This window comes from Mucor velutinosus, assembly GCF_035048745.1.
Source record: "Mucor velutinosus strain NIH1002 chromosome Unknown tig00000041, whole genome shotgun sequence".
In the NCBI taxonomy this organism is placed as follows: Eukaryota; Fungi; Mucoromycota; class Mucoromycetes; order Mucorales; family Mucoraceae; genus Mucor; species Mucor velutinosus.
Genome location: NW_027041905.1, coordinates 2,182,232 through 2,201,338, shown reverse-complemented (window position 1 = coordinate 2,201,338; position 19,107 = coordinate 2,182,232). Strand labels below are relative to the sequence as shown.

Genomic DNA, 19,107 nt, shown 5'->3' with positions numbered 1-19,107 from the left:
AAATTACCATTTCATGCATGTATAAAATACCACCAGCAGCTATTTGACGCCTTGTTATGCTTGTGCAATTAAATTTATTAAGGAAACGCTATTTACAGAGTATGTACCAGTCAGAGTACACTAAATGTATGCTTAGATTAGTTAATTTTATCTAAATATCTGCGGAATGCAGTTTGGATAGCTCCAATTTTAGTAGGGTCTCTAGTAAAAATGCGAATATTGATGTCTTGAAACTTGGTAGGGATCATGTAGGATACTTTTTCTTGAGGGATCTTGAATGACTCTGCAAATAATATATCATTAGCAAGCCTAAGCACCTAGATCATGATGCGAACACTCACCTTGATCATTAAATTTAGAAAAGAATCGAATGGAGTCCACAGGATTTCGTTCATTCATTGCATAATTAATTTTTGAAAAGTTGACAATTACATCTTGCTCGACTAAGCCAGCGTTATCCGTTTGGTGATTCACGATATCCTGTGCTGTCACTGTCTCCTTGTTCAAATAAGCTTCCATCTCGGGTGGGATCAAGAATTCGTCGACAAATTTGTACAGTTTTCTAGTGCGAAGGTTATGCAAAATCTTTCTGGCGTCTTGTAATTCAGGGCATTTCGATTTCTCAATGGTGCGAAGGATATCGTCTGTCAAGTATAAATAGTCTTCTGGCTTATCCACGGTGTCCGAGATCTTGAGGTAGTTGTCTGCCAACAACAGAGCATCCACAATCATCAGTTCAATGCATTTTCCCACACGATGGTTGTAGATTTGCTTGAACAAACTGTATCTTGTATGAAACATTTCATACATATTATACACTTCCTTGTGATGATAGCAGATTTCATTGTTGACCACACGACTGTAGACCAAGGGACGTTTGGCGTCATACGAACTACGCAGGCCCATATTGTAAGCATCTCTCTCGATGTAATCAAACTTGTCTACATCCACACTGTTCTTCTTGTTGGCCACAATGTCGAACAAAAACTTGCGTTCCGAGTACTTGTTGCTGGATCTCGATTCGCCCGCAATCAAATCCTTGATAAAGTTGATTTCTGTCTTTTCAATGTCAATATGGTTGTCATCGACCAAGTATTCAAGCATCATTTCTGAAGCTTGTTCATGAGACCATGCCAGTCCAGGTCTAGCACATGGCATGAATGAGTTGTCAAATACATGACTAAAAGGACCATGTCCAAGATCATGACATAATCTGTTGTGCAACCATGTTAGCTCATTCAAGTATCGACAGTCTTTTCTCGGTGTTTTACCCAGCTAATTTGACACATTTGATTTCATCCTCTGAGATGTTCAATTCAGGTTGATCTCTTGCAAATCTCTCGACCAGTGTGCCAGATAAATGAGATACACCTAGAGCAAGTTTTATCAGACGCCAGATACAGCTAATTATCTCTCATGTATACATTACCAACAGAATGTTCGAATCGATTATGACTAGCGCCTGGAAAGATGAAATAAAGTACACCGAGCTACATGTAGTAGTTAGTATACAAGCAACAGTCGAGATGGCGGTGGATCTTACCTGTTTGAGGTCTCTCAGACGCTGAAATTGGGGTGTATCAATGAAACGAACAGTGTAATCGTCCAAGGTAATATGGCCCTGTTATATCAAGATGAGTATTGAGCAGCTTTCGGCTACAAAAACAGATATTACATGTATAGGATCATTGATGACTTTATGTCCGTTGTAAAAAGTACCCGAACTCTTATGAATGGACCCAGTTGAGCTTCTTCTACTATCATAGGTGCTCACAATATCATCGACAGCCATACTGAATCTTGTGTATAATGGAGAAGAAGGAAAAAAAAAAAAAAAAAAAAAACGAAAGAGAAGGAAAAAGGACGAAATGAAAATAGAACAAAGCCTTTTAAATAGCACAGTATTTTTAGGCTTTCAATGATATCATTGGTCTACATTGTATCTTATTGTTTACAGGGCAACAAAGCGCACTGTCACTGAAATGCGCCGACGCATTTTAGTTTATTAATGAGCTGTTAGTGAGCCATTTGTTAAAGAAATCCAGGGCGTTCTCTGGCTGATCATAAGGAACCATGTGCCCAGCATCAAAGATTCGCAAAAAGGTCAATTTATCAAATGTGCGAACATCACCAGCATGGTTTCCAGTAAGATCACTGAACCATTTTTCCTTGGGAGCGTCGTTGTAGCCCTGTTTTCCAGCCCATTCCATCTCCAAACTCCAAGCCAAGTTGCCCATCCAGTTACAGATCCAATCCATATCACCGACGTAGAGCAACACACGAACACCGGCTTCCAATGTCTCTGCAACATGTCCACTGTAATCTTTTGAGCTAGTAATGAAAATTAACAAATTAGTCATAAATTGACATTTCTGTATATTTCTGCATATACAGTGTGCGACATATCTAATAGTTTACCCATCGCCCGTTTGATAAAATCTGTAACCCACTGAATCACTGCAGCCTGTGTATTTTCCAGCCTTTTCATCCACGCCAAGCGATTCTCTGACCTCCTCTCTATTGGCATATACTTGAATGGATTCGATCAAATCATAGCATAATCCAGAGTCGCCCTCGCATTTTTTACGAATATCATAGAGATTCAAACCCGTCTTGTCGAAAGCACCTGTTTGTGTTTTCTCACAGTAAAGACCAGCGGGTACACAGGTAATCGAGCTAGGCATTTTGTAACAAGCATCTTGCAACTGGCGACAACGAGCATAGGAATTCACCATCTTGTCACAGGTCTTTTCATCAAACAGGGGCTTGTAAAGAGCACTGTCATTGGCACAGCCATAAGAAGCATACTCTTTAAATTGTGTACGAGGATCAGTCCAGCCATTGCCAATCAACATGGACTCGTAGTTGATTTCAATCAAATTCTTTTCTTTGGCTACCTTGTTGTTGCGAATGATCTCGGTAGAGATAGCAGGCAAGTAGTGTCCGCCGTAGGATTCACCAGAGATATGGAACGGATTGCTGGCATATTGAGTGTATTCGGCAAAGAAGAGTTGCAAGAATGCATAAACATCCCGAGCGGACTCCTCTGTGTTTCGTACTTTGGTATCACCATAACTGTAGCTTACGTTCACAGGCTAAAATAGGTGTGTTAGGTGTTTGATACTGGTATCGCATCAGATAAGCGTATCTACACATACCTGGTCCAAAAATACAATATTGGCGGCAGTATTCCAACTGTACGGGTTTCTGATGGTACCGTTGCCGTGTTCGTTGACTTGACAGGGACTATTGCATAGCGAAAGATAGTAAGATGGATGTGCACTAGTAGATGAGACACAAATGCAACTCACCCCAATTCCATCCATAATCCCATCATGGAAGAGCAGCCAGGTCCACCGTTCAACCACAAGACAGTAGGGTCATTTTCAGGGTCTGTTCGTGATTCGAAAAAGTAGAAGAAGAAATGATCGTTGGAATCATGTTTGTCAATGTAGCCAGAGTACTAATTATCAGGGTCAGCATTAGGAACATATCATGCCGTTTTATACACATGCTACCTGGACACCACTTTCGCATGATTTGGGTTGCTTGATTCTAATCGAGTAGTTATCGACATGCTCACTGCTCAAAATGCGAAATCCTTGGCTTTCATAGCGGGCATTTTGCAATGCAACCTGAGGCGAGAATTGATATGCGTCTACTGAAGCACTGGCAGCAAGAAAGAAGCTTGCTGTTATAGATACGAATTTCTTGTTGAACAACATGAAGAAGAAAGAAAGGTAAAACAAAGAGCCCTTATCCATCGTTTTGATGGCGATGGATCTTGAAGCATTTAACCGTCCTCAAAGGTATATTTTCAAGCGCCTTTGTATACGCTGAATAAAATCCCACGGTTGATTATCTTTGGGATGTATGTGTGTGTATAATACAAGGTTGCACTTGATATTGCCTAAATGCGGTTTGTGGTGTGTATATGTGTGCATGTGTGTATGTGTGTGTGTGTGTGTGTGTGTGTGTGTGTGTGTGTGTATAATAAGTGTGGATGCTGCAAACAGCTACAAGAACTGTATCCATTATACTAGATCGGAGCATTTGATATACTCCTGTTTATCACAGATCAAACAAACATATATTTCATCAGCTCAATATCCCTTGTGCGATTCTGAGAGCTGGGATATCAAATTTGTTATCTGTCACAATGAATGTGAATATATTAAGGTTGTTGAAAATCTCGTATCTTATCTCCAACTCTGTATTAGGGAATTACAAGAAAAATTAAAAAAGGTACGCAAAAGCTGTTGATTTATTACCATTTGTTTATGAGTCGTACCTTTCCCTCTTTCTTTCGTTTGGTGAGAAAACATCAGCCTGAAAAATGTTTAATGCATCATCTTCCTCATCTTCTTCGTCATGGATTAGCTCACAACAAGAAGAGCCATCAACATCTACCAATCAAAGTTGGTATCCACAGCTAGAGCAACAACAAAAGCATCACCACCATCATCATCCCAGCGAAGATTGCAGAGATTGTAAGATCTATAGAAACACCAGATGCTTCAATTGTGATACCACAACCACGCCATTATGGAGACGTGATGATGATGGCAACAATATATGCAATGCCTGTGGTCTCTATTACAAATTACATAATGTACATCGTCCTCTGTCCATGAAAAGAACAATCATTCATAGACGAAAAAGAGTTCACATGGCGAGAAAGTACTCTCAGCAAGACCATTCACCTCCACATCAGGCACCCCATCCCAGATCTCCTTTGACTTTTCACAATCAAGATCAACTGTTTGATCCATACAATAGACGGAATAGTAGCCATAGCATGTCCTCTGTAAACTCTTTGGAAGCAACGACACAGCCGCTTGATATTCCAGCTTCATCATCGACCACAGAAAGGCGTCGTTTATCGTTCCAGTTGTCTCCCATTCATGACTCAACATCGCCTCCTACTACAACAGAATCCTTACCCAATCTTCGGTCTTTTATGACTTTGCTGATTCAGGAAGAAGCACAAAAGCAGCAGCAGCTGCAACAACAACAACAACAACAACAACAATTGCATTTTAATGGCAAGAAGCATCGGAATAGCTCAAGTAGCTTGACTGATTTGATGCCAGCCGCGATTTCTTCGCCCTCCACCACAACGGCATCTTCTGATAGTACTGCTGTATCTACCACAGCCGCACTGGCAAGCATGTTGTTGCTTGAACCCGCAAAGTTTTGCAGAGCTCTTTCTACACGAAGAGATCAACTCCAAGCAGAGATAGAGAGCATCAATGCTCTGTTGTCTCAATCCACGTCCATGCTGAATAGTAATTTGGCACAACAAGCGCAACGGATGACCATCAATGAACCCTCTACGCATAATAATGTACTCATAGACTCTCTACTTGAAGCTATACGACTCAATGCCAAGAAACAAATACCATCAATTGTTCCAGAAGAGTCGGATATACCTACCTCGTCCTCAGCCCAAGCAACTACTTCCTCCACTGCAAATACAAATACGTTTCAAAGCTCATTCAATCATCCTTGATTTACGATAATGTGTCTAATAAACTTTATTGGAACAGCTGTAGCAGAAAATGTCTCCTATGTGGGGTTATAGTATTTCATTCAAGAATTTGTTAGTGCTGATATTGTTATTCACAGGAGAAAAGCCAATCCGGGGAGCAGAGCCACCAAAGTCGTATACTGTGATGAAATGTCGAAGTAGCATATTACCAAGAATAAACTTGTCATCTGAGGGCAAAAATAACAATAAGCATTTGCCATCGCTTTCTCTTTTAGATATCAGCTCCTTGACAGGTATCGAGATAAAGATGCGTTTGCCTTCATAATCGCTGGAGGGAAAGTAAATCTTGACGAGATCTTGGCTATCTTGAAATTGACAATCCACTACATAAATGCCTGATTTTTCTTGGCTCAGTGTGCTGTTTTGAGTGATACTTTTGGCTAAATCTTGGGCGAGTGATCCAGGAAGGTACATAAAATTAGATCCTGTATCGATACCAAATGGGGTCTTTTGATTAAACTGAAAGTTCTTGGTTTCGTTGGCCGTTTGGAATTCGAAATCAGTGATATAAGCTGACCACCGAGATCCTACAGCAGCTGTGTAAATATAGCTGTAGCCTGGATGAGTGTCGCCCAAGATGACGCTGCCTTCTGTATCATCTTGTGCAATGGATACTGAAAAGACAGGGTTTGGAATCGTTTTGGATTTGTAGAGTGCAACGATCAAAGGGTCATACATGTCACCACCGTGCAAATAACTTACTGTTCCTGCAGGTAATCCTGCGCCAAAGATGCCGTCTAGAAACACATGGTCTACATCAGTTGATTGATTTTGCTGTGAAATTGGCCCAACGGCTTTGTCGATCATGGCGAGTGTCTGTTGTCGGTTGATGTATTGATCGCCCAAGGAAACAATGTCCTGAAAATAATGGCCCTCAGCACTACCAATGCCATAAGTGATGCTCAGTGTATCATTTTCGATTTTCTGATGGCTAGTGGAGGCACTGGTATCATAGTGATGCAGGAAATCAGGGCATCCGGTTTCTGTGGTGCATTGCTGTGATGGTATCCAGGTATCAGCACTGCCTGTATCAAACAGGAGCACGAATTCCTGGGCTGGTGTACCGATTTGCACTTTTACTGCTACTTCGCATAGATCAAGGTCATTGATGAGAGGAATTTCGTTGCTGTTGCCTGTGAGTAACGATCGTTTTCCAAAGGATGAATGTCGAGTGTGTCGCAATGGTAAATGAATGGCTGTTGGTACAGTGGTTGGCAGAGATGTTACAGTAGCAATGGAAGCTGTGATAAGCAGTAATTTCGCCTTCATGATGTGGTGGATGAGGATTAAGGAATAAATGAATAAAAAGGAAGGGAGAAGGGGAGTGATGAAGAAGAGAAGAACAAGGTTAATGAAATATGGTTTCTCACTTTTTCTTGTCTCTTGCTGATTTAAATAGATTTCTGACTCTTTGTAAGGGGAATGAATGAAAAAAAAAAAAAAAAAAAAGTGATGTTCAACTTCTTTTCTTATATGTTGGATTGAGGAGGCTAATATAAGATTTTACAAGCTAGTTTTTAGGCGGGTTATACAAAAAATGTGGATTCACGTTTTTAATAACAAGATGATGAAAAGGTAAAGGGAAATATGGCTGCTTTATATATGGTGTCATGGTACATGATGTGTTTCCAATGGATGCACCGCCATGTATTGGATCATCATTACCATCGTATAATCAACAAACAAAAAAAAAAAAAAAACGACAACGGGCCTATTCATGGATGTCCAAAAAAAAAAAAAAATGCAGGAGTAAATATATGCTAAAAATAGGGATCTTTCATTCTGTCACTTTTTCAATCAGAGTCTTCTATTAACAGAACGACGCAGAGGTTCACCTTCCTTGGGTGCTTCTTGTATATCATGACCTCCACTTGAAGTAACAGAGTTATCTTTGGTATAATCCTTCAAGCGATTCAATGTGTATTCTTTCCCAACTGTATATGCAACCAAAGCAGCTAAGATACGAAAACGTGTTAATAGTCTAATAGTAAATTTCTATACAATGAAAATCAAATCTTTACAAACAGCAACGGTTGTCCTACATTTAACAATCAGTATTAAAGTTTAGCTTCATTTTTTTTTATACACTTACCATCCTAGTAAGACAAATTTAGGTGTATTAGGTACTACTGCCATTCTATATTATTCAATGTTGAGAAGAAAGAAGAAACATGGCAACAATATAAGCTGATCTTTTTATAAATGTTGGCCATGTTTGTGCGGGGGGAGAGATGGCTCTTTTTCGCATTTGACAATCAGCAGCTGTCACGGTTTCTGTTTAATGTGTGTTGGTACTTGATGCATAATCGTAAAAACTAAAGATACATGTTGGTATCATCGAGTATTACATATAATTTGTGCTAACAAGCGTTAGCTCTTGTTTTGAATTGAATTGTCTGCACGTTTATATTGGTTGTTAATCAGGGAGCAATGGCTATAGCTTGTTTGATCTGAAACTGCTGATCAAATAATTTGATTGACATTTAAGCAAGACTTTTCTTATGCTTATTTCAATGAATAGAGAAGTACATTTATATTCTTTCAAAGAATAAAGCTTCAAGATTGCGTTTTGTATGATTACTACTACTGAAGCAAGGAATGAATGTCTGTGCAATGTAGTAGCGTATTTAATCGCTGCTGTATCTCATTGATTTATAAATCATCACCATTATATATACTGGAAAGCTAGAACACAAAAGCGTCGCCGTAGCCAGCCATAGACTAAAAGTTTCTCTTCCAAGAACATAATGCATCTAATTCAAGAGATTTCTTGCCATCTATTTGACTGTGGATTGAGTGATTTGTGGTCTTAAGGGGGCATTTGGTAACAATGACCTTAAGAGGGTTTAACCGTAACGAAGCAAACGTGCAACATCGTAGTAATCCAGCAGTAAATTTGGTTTCTCATTTTCACTATTAATAAGCTTACGGACAACATAACGCATCAAAATGTGCATGATTTAGCTTTACCAAAAGTAATACGCCTCCTATTCGAATCAGAAGTTGCACAGGTTGCAGAACTGCCTTTCAAGGAGATTTCAGCTACCAAAGATGTAATTCATGCCGTGTAAATAAAAGCTACGGAGCAAAAAACATAACCAAATTTGACAGCTTTCAGGCCTTCATATCTTGACATGTAAGCCTTTCTGAGCCACCGAAATGGCGCCAAACAATTGTACTCGAGTAGTAGTAACTTCCTGGCACCTTTGCTCAACTTTTTGAAGACCCAAAAAAACATGGCCAAAAATTGACCAAAAAGCATGAGGGGTACCTCATGGTAATTCTCTAATCACAATTGTCATCTATCATTTGTTCCTGTCATCTATCGCTTTATCCTAAATATAATTGAATATCATATCAATTGCGCCCGCCTCTTGGTAATGCCCTAAGGATCTACTTACACGGGGCAATCAATAAAAACAGTTTTTTTTTGTTTAAAAAAAAAGGTACCTCATGGTTTTCATCAAAAATCATGGCTTTCTCCATTAAAGACCACTGCCTAGTAGATAAAGGCAAAGTCTCCACTTATGGTGGCTCTACGCTGGATTCTAGCCATAATCCAGGCAACAATATGTTTACATATGCTTCCTTCTTCAAAGATATTCACAACCAAAAGCGCACTCCATTTGAAGTTACTCCCTCCATTGTTGATAACGGATCATCCCCAGGCACGGCACTCGACTTCACTTCCACCTTTGTTGAAGCGACCGACGACTTCTCGTTCATCATCGACTGCTCACAATTCATTGGCATGGTGTTCAAGGAGAAGACGCTACCCAGCTGTCTTCGTGCACAATATCCCAAAGGTCTTGGTATTAGACATCGTATGGTTGGCAAGAACCATAAGGTGATTGAAATGAACTTTTCCACTGAACAGGATTGTATGGAGGCCTTGGGAAAGGATTTCGTCCTCCAGGGTAAAACTATTCAGGTCAGCAAGGCTTTGGACAAGAATGCCAACGTTGTTAGAGTTACTGTCTCGGCTATCCCTTACAAGCCTGTAGAGTTTCTCAAACCTTTGTTAATCCAGACATTTAAACAATATGGTGATATTCTCCATGTCGGTCTCTATCACTCCAAGGATAGTAATTGGTTCACTGGTAGAGGTTTTGTTACACTTAATATGGATAGATCCAAGCAATATGAAGCTGAGGTGGCACCTCAGATCCCATTTGGAGATTTTCCGGAGAAAATCCGTTTGGTTTGGACCAATATGCAACCCATCTGTAAGGGTTGTCATACTGATGAACATGTCAAAGCCGACTGTCCTCGAGCAAAGAAGAAGGCCTTTCATAAATGCGGTAGTCTCGAGCATCTTATTGCCCAGTGTCCCCGCGCTCATTGGAATCGAAAGAAGGACCAAACTACTCAGGAACGTCGTCGCAATTCCGTTACTAAGGAGAGTATCCCTCCATCAAAGCCTACAGGAAGAGAGGTCAACCTCTTAGAATTGATGAATGTCAAGCAACACAAATATCTTGCCAAGAAGAATACGGATGTTGCCGAAGACGCTATGGAAACCGACGATGAATCCACCATTCCTGAACAAGAGACTCAGGAACCAGCTGACCCACTCCATCAGGAGGCAGTAGCAACAGTTGATCCAGTTGAATCTGTCGAGCCACAGACTGCAGCATCACCTTCAGTTGCACCAACCACTGTTTGATTCAACCTTAACTGTGGAATCTCATCAGGATGACAACCTTGATGACAAGGAACCAGCTTCTCCAGATGCACAGGAGACCGTTCACTTCACCAGCGAGGAATCAGAATATGAAGGAGGTGATACATCTGAAAGCTCTGTAGAATATACCAATCACTGGAACAGATACGATCTTAGGAAGGGTAAAAAGAAGAGTTCTAACGCTTTAGGTGACACAGCACAGGAGGCCTCTCAGAAGCGTTCTATTAGGGAACTGGCATCTACTCCACCGGGATCTGATCAAGAGAGATCTGCCAAAAAGGCTTTCAAACAACAAGAGGACAGCCATATGGATGAGGCCGAGCAAGGCAACTCCTCCACAATCAAATCATTATAATTTTAATGAGTCAAACCAAAATAAGAATATCAAAATTAAAATAGGTTCCATCAACTGTAGGAACCTTAACAAACAATACAATCCGAACACAACAGCACAATTTATAAGATATCTCAAAGTAGAACTATGCAACATACTGCTATGCCAGGAAACTAATATCCCTTCACACTCATTTGATACCGTTACAACTAATTTCCAATACCAGTTCCAATATCACCAAGCCATATGGACCGGTAATTGTGGAATAATCAACTTCAACCAAGCTCTACAACTACAACATCTAAAGACTTTTGACGAAGGAAGAGCCATCTTGGCTAAGCTCTCTCTTGTCAACAACAATATGCCACCAATATATATATATATATACTTAATATCTATGCCCATGCTGATGATTACAAGGCTAGGAATCAACTCTTTAGCCAAATTATTACACACCTTAACACTATGCCCGAAATCATTCCTTCTCTCCTTATCGCCGGGGACATGAACTATTGCTTTGACACCAACACTTACCATCACTCTCACCGAGCAGGTAAACCGAAACAGTTTATGGAATTCTTGAACACCCATTTCTCTGATTGCCTCAACCCGAGAAATGAACCTCATGCATACACCTTCAAACGCGGATCAACCATGTCTACTTTGGACTACATGTTTGCTGGATAGGATATAGCTTCAAAGATGAGTGATGCCACCAACTCGTTCCTACGTCCTGAATGGACTGGCCATGCTCTTGTGACCAAAACTTACACAATTGGATTGACAAACTGCGGTAAAGGCATTTGGCGTGCAAACCCTCACCTTGCCAAAAATCCTAGGTATAGACAGAAGTTGGCAAATGAAATCGAGAGATTCGTGGCTACCAAATTGGACTACAATCTTTCAGCTCAAGACAAGTGGGACCTGATCAAGCGGAAGACCAAACAGGTTACTATCAACTTTGCTAGACACCATGATACTTGGAGAAAGCCCAGAATCAAGGTGCTGCAAAGCGAGAGGAATAACTTGCTGCGACGCTACCGGAGTGACATTGAGTGCTTGAAACTGCTGCTGCCGGAGGTGGAGGGAGAGCTATCCAAACTACAGCAGGAAATTGTGGAGATTCAGATGTTGAAAGCAGGTCGCCGATGGTTGGAGCAGAGCGAGAAGTCCCCAGGAAATATCAAACACATCATTGATCAGCGTGTTGATCAACGGACAGTTGCAATGTTGAAACATCCTAGCACTGGAGAAGCTTGCCTGGACATGGAAACCAAACTCAATGCTACTGAATCCTTCTATCAGGATCTGTACACGGAGGAGCCAATTGACTATGATGATATCTTGGACGGCGCCCGTCGAACCCCCAAACAGGGTAGCCCAGGACTGGACGGCATCGGCTATGAGATACTTTACCTCCTTGTCTCTCACCCAAGCTGTCGTGATATTATCCATCAGGTATTCAATGACGCTGTTCGTTTGGCAAAGTTTCCCAAATCTTAGCAGGCCTCGTGTATCATTATCTTACACAAGAAAGGTGACAAGAGTGATCTAGCTAACTACCGTCCCATCACACTGATTGCAGCGGATTGCAAAGTTTTTACGCGCATCATGAACTCCAGAGTTGTCCAAGTGGCTAACAGGATTATCACCCCTTATCAATGCGGTTTCTTGCCCGGCCGTTATATTGGGGATCATGGAATGTCTCTCCAGGTGATTATGGATAATGCTCAGTCTGCTAGCTGGCGGAACCCCTCCAACTTTACTGCCTATGCTGGCATCATGCTTGATAATGCCAAGGCCTATGACCGGGTCCGCCCAAAGTATCTCTCCCAAGTACTGTTAAAGTTTGGCTTCCCTGAAGCGTTTGTCACATGCATTATATATATATATATATATATATATATCACTACGGCCCAACTGATGTTCTCATGAGAACATCGATGTTCCCGAAAGGTAAAAAATGCTCTCATATGGGAACATCGACGTTCCTAAAGATCTATTATAAGTCGGCCGATGTTCTTATGAGAACATCCGAAATGTTCCCATGTGAGCACATCCATATTCTTATATGAGCACATCGATTTTCAGAAATTTGAAAAACGAATGCTCCTACCGGGGTCAAACCCACAACCTATCGGTTGTGGATCTGACGTTCTTTCCACTAAACTACTCGAATACCTTATTGAAATATATTCTTTTACTTTAATAAGTACTTATTAGGTAATTTTAAATTGCCATTTTCTCGTGCAATTTATAATACGTTTAGTAATTTTATGAATCTTACATATAATAAAAGTCTCTCTGTTGCCTACAATATTATAGTTTAGCTATTAAAACCATTTTATTCATGTGGAAAACTACACCTTCTCAAATGAGAACATCAATGTGCTCATGAGAACATCGATGTTCCCAAAAGAGCACATCCATGTTCTGTGAGTGTGGAATACATCCACTATGATCTGCATTCCGACAGTTCATCCAGTTACCAGATTTAGATATAAACTGTATGTACTCTGGATTAGATGTACGATATCGATTTATACTATGATCATGAGAAGATATGGACTTCAGATACGCTAGTACTATAAGATTCATACTATATAAGATATAGGCTATAGATGGCACCACGGACATGGATGGCACTATAGACTTATACTTGTATTCCGACATTGACTACGGATGTTTACCATATCTGGATAGGCACCAAGATTAATGCAATATGAGCTTGTTGCTTCAGATGTGCACTTCATGATCCACGCTATAAGACACATGCTTATATCCGTGATACTAGCTACAGATACTTTATGTACTACAGACTTGTACTATATATGAGACATGCTATAGACATGCATACGATATGCTATAGACATGCCATATATTCAGATACATGCTAAAGATGTATGCTTAGCGATATACACTCAGATATGTACTATTAATATAGACTAAGAAGACTGTACCTATCGGATACATGCTACTAGATCGATATTAATTATCCTTATGGAAACGATAGATCAGGGTACTTCGGATGAGAGTCTAATTATTCATCCAGACAGAGCTAAATCATGATTAGCTTGCTGGAGTTGTCTTTTAGCATGATTAGACATTAGTTGATCTGAGTTGACTTATTTGTCAATCTAATTAAGAGAACTTTTATCCATTGTTATAGTATATAAGAAGGATCATCTACCTGGCCAGTAGAGAGACTTCAGTTTACTTTACACCTGTCAGTTTGATAATAAAATATACCTTTATCAAGTTGACATTACTGTTTTTTTATTCTTTTTTTTCCGTGAATTTTAGTCTATCAAGCCTCAAATTCCACAGTGAGAACATCAGTTGGGCCGTAGTGTATGCGTTTGGAGATCCGGTTTAGAAATGATACATCAAATTTATTTAAAGAATATCCCTCGCATAAAACCGTGTGATAGATGCCAGATCGAATAATTGCATCTTGTCGTACTTTTGAATAAAGAAGAACTTAAATTGTATCTATTTAGATACCCTTTTATTACAAACACAACACTATTATAAATGAAAGATCAATAGGAAATCAACTAGTTGTAACCCTTTGCTACTTCAACCTCTGAGCCAATCAGATTGCTTGAAAACTCCGCTGACCTAAAAAAAATTTGCGAGGGTTTCCCCCTGTTTTGATGTGAGGCAAAATTTTAAGCGCCGCTATAATAGCATTATAGCCGCTGCTATCATCAAATTTCCCCCAGGTGCTAGAGCATGCCTTACTTACACCACCTAGCTTTAAATTCAGGCATTGAGACCCTCAATCATCACTAAAGTAAGTAGCGATAACCAAGTGGAGGCAGCCTATCTACCTCCTGGTGTCGGATATAGTCTTGTTGAGCTTCAGTGATAGGCACATCCACCGCAACGTAATAAAGAGGTATGCTTCAAAGAAACATAAAAATAATAAAAAAAAGAAAAGAACATACTACTATAGGGATATAGTAATTTGTAGGCAAAAAAAAGGAAGACTCACACAAAGTGAGTCAAAAAAAAAGCATAACAAACACAACATCAAAGATGTTCAAAAAAGCTCATTGTTGTTGCAATAAAAATGCATACATGAGCAACGTGCATGGTAGTAATAGTCGGATGTAAAGCAACATGGCACAAATACGCACAACTGCAAAAGCAACAGTGGTATTATAAGCTTGCAATACAACATAATGACTAATGTTGTTTCATGTAAAGTTACAGAGGAAACACTACCAACAAAAGAACAAGAAGAAGAAAGCGCAACAAGGCAAACATTATGAATACACTACGGCCCAACTGATGTTCTCACAGAACATCAATGCGCTCTTTTGGGAACATCGATGTTCTCGTGAGCACCTCGATGTTCCCATATCAGAACATTTGGCTTTACACTGTGAAGATAGTTATCAGATATGCGCTTTTAAATGGTATGGTCAGACTTTTTGAGTTCTTTTGTTTATTTTTCGTACCGAACGCCAATTCGTAGCATCATTATCTACGAAGTTAGAAGCCTCCAAACTTGCTCAATTTGAAACAAATCAGGAGAAAAAATCACGTGACCCGAGTTTCTGGTTACTTTGAGTCGTTATGTCAAAGTGGTAATATTCCTGACTAACAAACTGAAGGTCGCCAGTTCGAATCCGAGCAAACTCGTTTTTTCTTCGTTGGACGTTAACCTTGCTGGGTTAATTATGCATTTCTCAAAATGCTTTGATGGTCAGTGATGCGGATCCTTTTCTTTTATTATTTTTTTTTATAATTATTTTGCGCATGCCTTCATGGACAACAAAGCTGTAAGAGGTATACAAGTATGATTAATGAATGTAGCTATGTATTGTATTGACAAATGTATTATCTTTTATTTCGTAGCCTCAAGTGGGTAGTTTTACGCGAAAGCAAAAAAAAAAATCTGTATGTTGCGATTTCAATCCTCGTTAAAGGTTGCGAATATCGCCAGCATCGATCGACATATCTTGTTCAAACGCATGGTAGTTTGCAATGACGCTAAAGTGCAAGTCGTTATCCAAAGATTTCACCAATCCCACTTGCATCTCAACATCGTCAATAGAAATGACAGCATACTTGGGATCAATCACTCTCGGCACCCTTCTTGCAATTTGTTGTTCGACAGGCTCATTCATACGAACAAAAGGGACAGACCTGTCGTGAGAAGCAACACCATGATTTTTCATGGTTTCAACGAAAGCCAAAAAGTAGGTCGACCCATCATAGACATGTTGGAAAAAGAATATCACTCGCGAAACAAACCAACAGGAGACAGGGTGGTTAAGTCGATTGAGGTGAGTTGACCTAAACATGACCAGATGGTTGCTTCTACGAAACTCATGCATCTTCTCTCTGTATATTTCTGATCCTATGACAGTAGAACCGATTAGAGCACGATGGGCAACCTTGATCGTCATTGACAATGGACTGTTGTTCAGCCTTTGAAGAGAGAATATCCTACAATAGTATTTCGACAAAGCACGCTTGAATCTTGCAATTGGAACACCATGGAGTTCAGCACGATCAGTACCATCGAAGCCAAAATGATGATCCAAATTTGTCTCTTCTTGATCAGGTTCCCACAACTGTGAGCTTGTTAGAGATTCTGGATGATTGAGGTATGTGGTGGATGCATATGGCTGCGGTCGAATGCCTTGGAGGAACTCATTTGAGTCGAAGATCCTTTTCAGCTGGTTTCTGATTGCAACAATTTCAATCAAGTTGGAAGATTGCTTGCCTGTCCTTGACTTGCCAGTTATCAAATCACCAAACTTTCCAATGCTTCTGTAAAATGGATGATGTTGTTATGTAAGTAACTGGATGTGTGTGATAAACATAGCATGTATAGATGACTAACCGTTCTTGACTTCGTGAGGAGTAGGCTACAATTGGCCCCATTTCTCTTATCATCCACACTACATGTGTAAGCTGATGCATTACGGGACGGAAGACCGAAAGTGACAAGCACATGGCATCTCTCTGAGCTTTGCAGTAGTCAATGAAGAAGTCAATGCATTCATCAATCTCTGCCAACCTAGACTCAGTGAACTCCCATTGCAATGCAAGACAGACGCCTCTAACCAGCTTCATGATTGCTTTCCTAGCCTGTGGACTGGCTAATTCTGGGACAAAGAGAGTAGGTATGATGGTCTATTTCAAATCAGAATAATCAGATCCTAATTCACGCCTTACATGTGTACGTTTGCAGATTACAGTGGATCTGATCTTACCAGCAAATTATCAAGATAGTCAACACTGCGGGTGCCTCGTAGCTTCTCCACCAGATTCAAAAAGCTTCCATCAAATGCAACTGGTATATATGATCTTGTGTCCTCAATTGCTTTGCCAATCTCGAACAGCCGTTGCTTTGGAATGAAAAATGGATAATTTTCTCGCTCCAATTCACCATCTGGATATGTGTAGAAGAACTTTGTGTTGTTCGGAGACAGGTCGACAGTGAGCATCTCGAAGAGTTCTGAACCAACACCTCGTGCTAATGTATGCATTTCTTCGAATCCAAAGCATTGGGGTGCAATGCATGACGATAGCTGATTGAAAAGGCTGACACCGTTGAATCCAAGGTTGGACTCAGCCCTCTCGTAATCTTCATTCGTACGCATGCTTCCAGCATTTGGAAAGTACATCCCATGGCTGCGATTATCAGGGTGCATACCACGCGAAAGACACCAACGACAGCCATACTCAGATGCATGATGAGCACACTTGCTCCAGTCAAACACGGCTAGAATAAAGCAGGTAGGTAAATCAATTTCATGTTAGCCATTGTGGATGCTGATTAGTTGCTTTATCAATCAGGATATTTACCTGGAGTATCACCACCACAAATTAGAGGATGAACCTTCAAACGAATTGGCCCAGCATCATTTGTTTCGACTACCATTCCATACGTAGAAAGCCACTGGAGCTCTGCCAAGATGATGGAAATGAACGAGTCAAATGATTTGGGCTTCTTTTTTCCTGGAAAGATACAAAGCTCGTGCGTGTACTCCTCCTTGTAACGCTTGTGTGGATCGTAATTGAACACCATCAGATGAATAATTGTGAATAGCCGATCACCTCTCTTTTCAACTACAAAGCCATCATTCATGATCGCAACTGCGATATCCAGGTCATTTGTGAAATGCGTATTCTTGATGGACTTGTACGTGGCGCCGTCAAATACGTCAGCAATGATAACATCGGATGGATTCTCTTCAAGGTCTCTGTTGTCGTAGGCATGTCGGTACCGAAGCTCCTCTCTCGTTATTGGATTCGCAACTAATCGTGATACGATGTCTCCAATTGACATGACTTTCATTGTTGACAGGGCTCGATGATCTCCCCGTGCATCGTATCTTTCATGGGAACAAATATTACAAATTGTCTCCTCGTCGTCTACTTCCAATGCGTACAGCTTGCAGCCATTGATACACACATCATATTCATGGGATGTCAACGATGATTGGCGCTGAAGCATGCTTTGCACACGAGGGCCATGCATGATCTCCGGATTGCTTTCTATCAGTTCATGGGGGGAGGATCGGAAGCTGGTGAGTTATTGTATAAATGACATGTCATTGCAATGCGAATTACCTCGACTAATTTTTTCTGTATCTCTCAAAACAGTGTTCATCAACCTGACCAACTTTCTGTATGCATCCCGTGGTATAGCAAAATCATTGACGATATCATACAGCTCAATCGAAACCAGTTCTGTGGTTGTATATGTATTTTGGTTGATGTCTTCGAGGGATCTGCAATCGTAGAAGCAAGCCTGATCTTCTGCATCTGGGTCGACTACTCCAACTGTCTTGTATTTGACATTTAGCAAATCAAATTCAAGCCCTGGTTCTTCTGGATTGTCTCCTGTTATCGCATGTGTGGAATCCGCTATTGTGAGTATATACATCTACTTTAGCGCTGCAATTCCTTACCATTATTATCGACAATAGGCAGCAGATCAGCAGCACCCGGCGTCTGTTCAAAGCCTGCGTAGTCATAATCAGCATCGTCAGCAGCAGGAATCATTTCTTCAATATCACTCATGGCATCATCATCATGCAGCTGGTTTGCATGATCTGAATTGGCTGTGACTAGCGCACTGGGGGGAGATTGTGGCTGTATCAGCGTTGTTTCCACTGGAGGTTGCTCTTCCATTTCAACATCTTGATCTTCATTCAAAATGGGAGCACGACAGTTTCGGCGATGGTTGCGTAGAGCACGGGCACTGTCAAAGCTGGTATAGCAATTTGTACAGAAGGATGGCTCTGTTTCTCGTGATATACGGATTGAGAATGACATGTTTGGAGAAACCAAGAAAAATAGGCAAGTAAAAACAAATTTCAAGTGGCAGCTTTATATACTAATTCAAGTTTTATTTGCGCTCGCCAACAAATGCGTTTATCATCGTTTACAAGCAAGTGATACGTAGTCTTGCATATAACGTTTGGTAACTCAAAGTCCAAGATCAAGTAAGGAACGTGTTTCCTATGATGTGATATGTCGCCTCAGGCTACCTCTACGTCATTTCACTTT

The 19,107-nt window shown here is 40.5% G+C and overlaps 8 protein-coding genes across 8 annotated transcripts; 3 read left to right on the top strand and 5 right to left on the bottom strand.

The window, feature by feature from the left end:
• Window positions 1-137: 137 nt before the first annotated feature.
• Window positions 138-1,792, bottom strand: ZWF1_1 (Glucose-6-phosphate 1-dehydrogenase; the record flags this gene model as incomplete). Its single annotated transcript, XM_064820310.1, has 6 exons — window positions 138-283; window positions 342-1,213; window positions 1,272-1,371; window positions 1,430-1,490; window positions 1,544-1,621; window positions 1,676-1,792. 6 exons carry the CDS (start codon window positions 1,790-1,792, stop codon window positions 138-140), a joined length of 1,374 nt encoding a protein of 457 aa, XP_064684230.1.
• Window positions 1,793-1,997: 205 nt separating this feature from the next.
• Window positions 1,998-3,725, bottom strand: ATC70_000903 (uncharacterized protein; the record flags this gene model as incomplete). The annotated part of the gene is made up of 5 exons (XM_064820309.1): window positions 1,998-2,331; window positions 2,419-3,095; window positions 3,159-3,246; window positions 3,312-3,463; window positions 3,519-3,725. The coding sequence occupies 5 exons, from the start codon at window positions 3,723-3,725 to the stop codon at window positions 1,998-2,000; spliced, it is 1,458 nt and encodes a 485-aa protein (XP_064684229.1).
• Window positions 3,726-4,336: 611 nt separating this feature from the next.
• ATC70_000902 (uncharacterized protein) lies at window positions 4,337-5,512 on the top strand (the record flags this gene model as incomplete). The annotated part of the gene is made up of 1 exon (XM_064820308.1): window positions 4,337-5,512. The coding sequence occupies one exon, from the start codon at window positions 4,337-4,339 to the stop codon at window positions 5,510-5,512; it is 1,176 nt and encodes a 391-aa protein (XP_064684228.1).
• A 66-nt stretch (window positions 5,513-5,578) lies between these two features.
• Window positions 5,579-6,820, bottom strand: ATC70_000901 (uncharacterized protein; the record flags this gene model as incomplete). The annotated part of the gene is made up of 1 exon (XM_064820307.1): window positions 5,579-6,820. The coding sequence occupies one exon, from the start codon at window positions 6,818-6,820 to the stop codon at window positions 5,579-5,581; it is 1,242 nt and encodes a 413-aa protein (XP_064684227.1).
• Window positions 6,821-7,348: 528 nt separating this feature from the next.
• ATC70_000900 (uncharacterized protein) lies at window positions 7,349-7,687 on the bottom strand (the record flags this gene model as incomplete). The annotated part of the gene is made up of 3 exons (XM_064820306.1): window positions 7,349-7,506; window positions 7,573-7,589; window positions 7,644-7,687. 3 exons carry the CDS (start codon window positions 7,685-7,687, stop codon window positions 7,349-7,351), a joined length of 219 nt encoding a protein of 72 aa, XP_064684226.1.
• A 1,336-nt stretch (window positions 7,688-9,023) lies between these two features.
• ATC70_000899 (uncharacterized protein) lies at window positions 9,024-10,590 on the top strand (the record flags this gene model as incomplete). Its single annotated transcript, XM_064820305.1, has 2 exons — window positions 9,024-10,196; window positions 10,246-10,590. The coding sequence occupies 2 exons, from the start codon at window positions 9,024-9,026 to the stop codon at window positions 10,588-10,590; spliced, it is 1,518 nt and encodes a 505-aa protein (XP_064684225.1).
• A 681-nt stretch (window positions 10,591-11,271) lies between these two features.
• SNT2_1 (putative PHD type zinc finger protein with BAH domain-containing protein) lies at window positions 11,272-12,072 on the top strand (the record flags this gene model as incomplete). Its single annotated transcript, XM_064820304.1, has 1 exon — window positions 11,272-12,072. One exon carries the CDS (start codon window positions 11,272-11,274, stop codon window positions 12,070-12,072), a length of 801 nt encoding a protein of 266 aa, XP_064684224.1.
• A 3,428-nt stretch (window positions 12,073-15,500) lies between these two features.
• RIP1_1 (ubiquinol--cytochrome-c reductase catalytic subunit rip1) lies at window positions 15,501-18,873 on the bottom strand (the record flags this gene model as incomplete). Its single annotated transcript, XM_064820303.1, has 6 exons — window positions 15,501-16,356; window positions 16,430-16,722; window positions 16,803-17,314; window positions 17,398-18,090; window positions 18,166-18,438; window positions 18,507-18,873. 6 exons carry the CDS (start codon window positions 18,871-18,873, stop codon window positions 15,501-15,503), a joined length of 2,994 nt encoding a protein of 997 aa, XP_064684223.1.
• Between the last annotated feature and the right edge of the window lie 234 nt (window positions 18,874-19,107).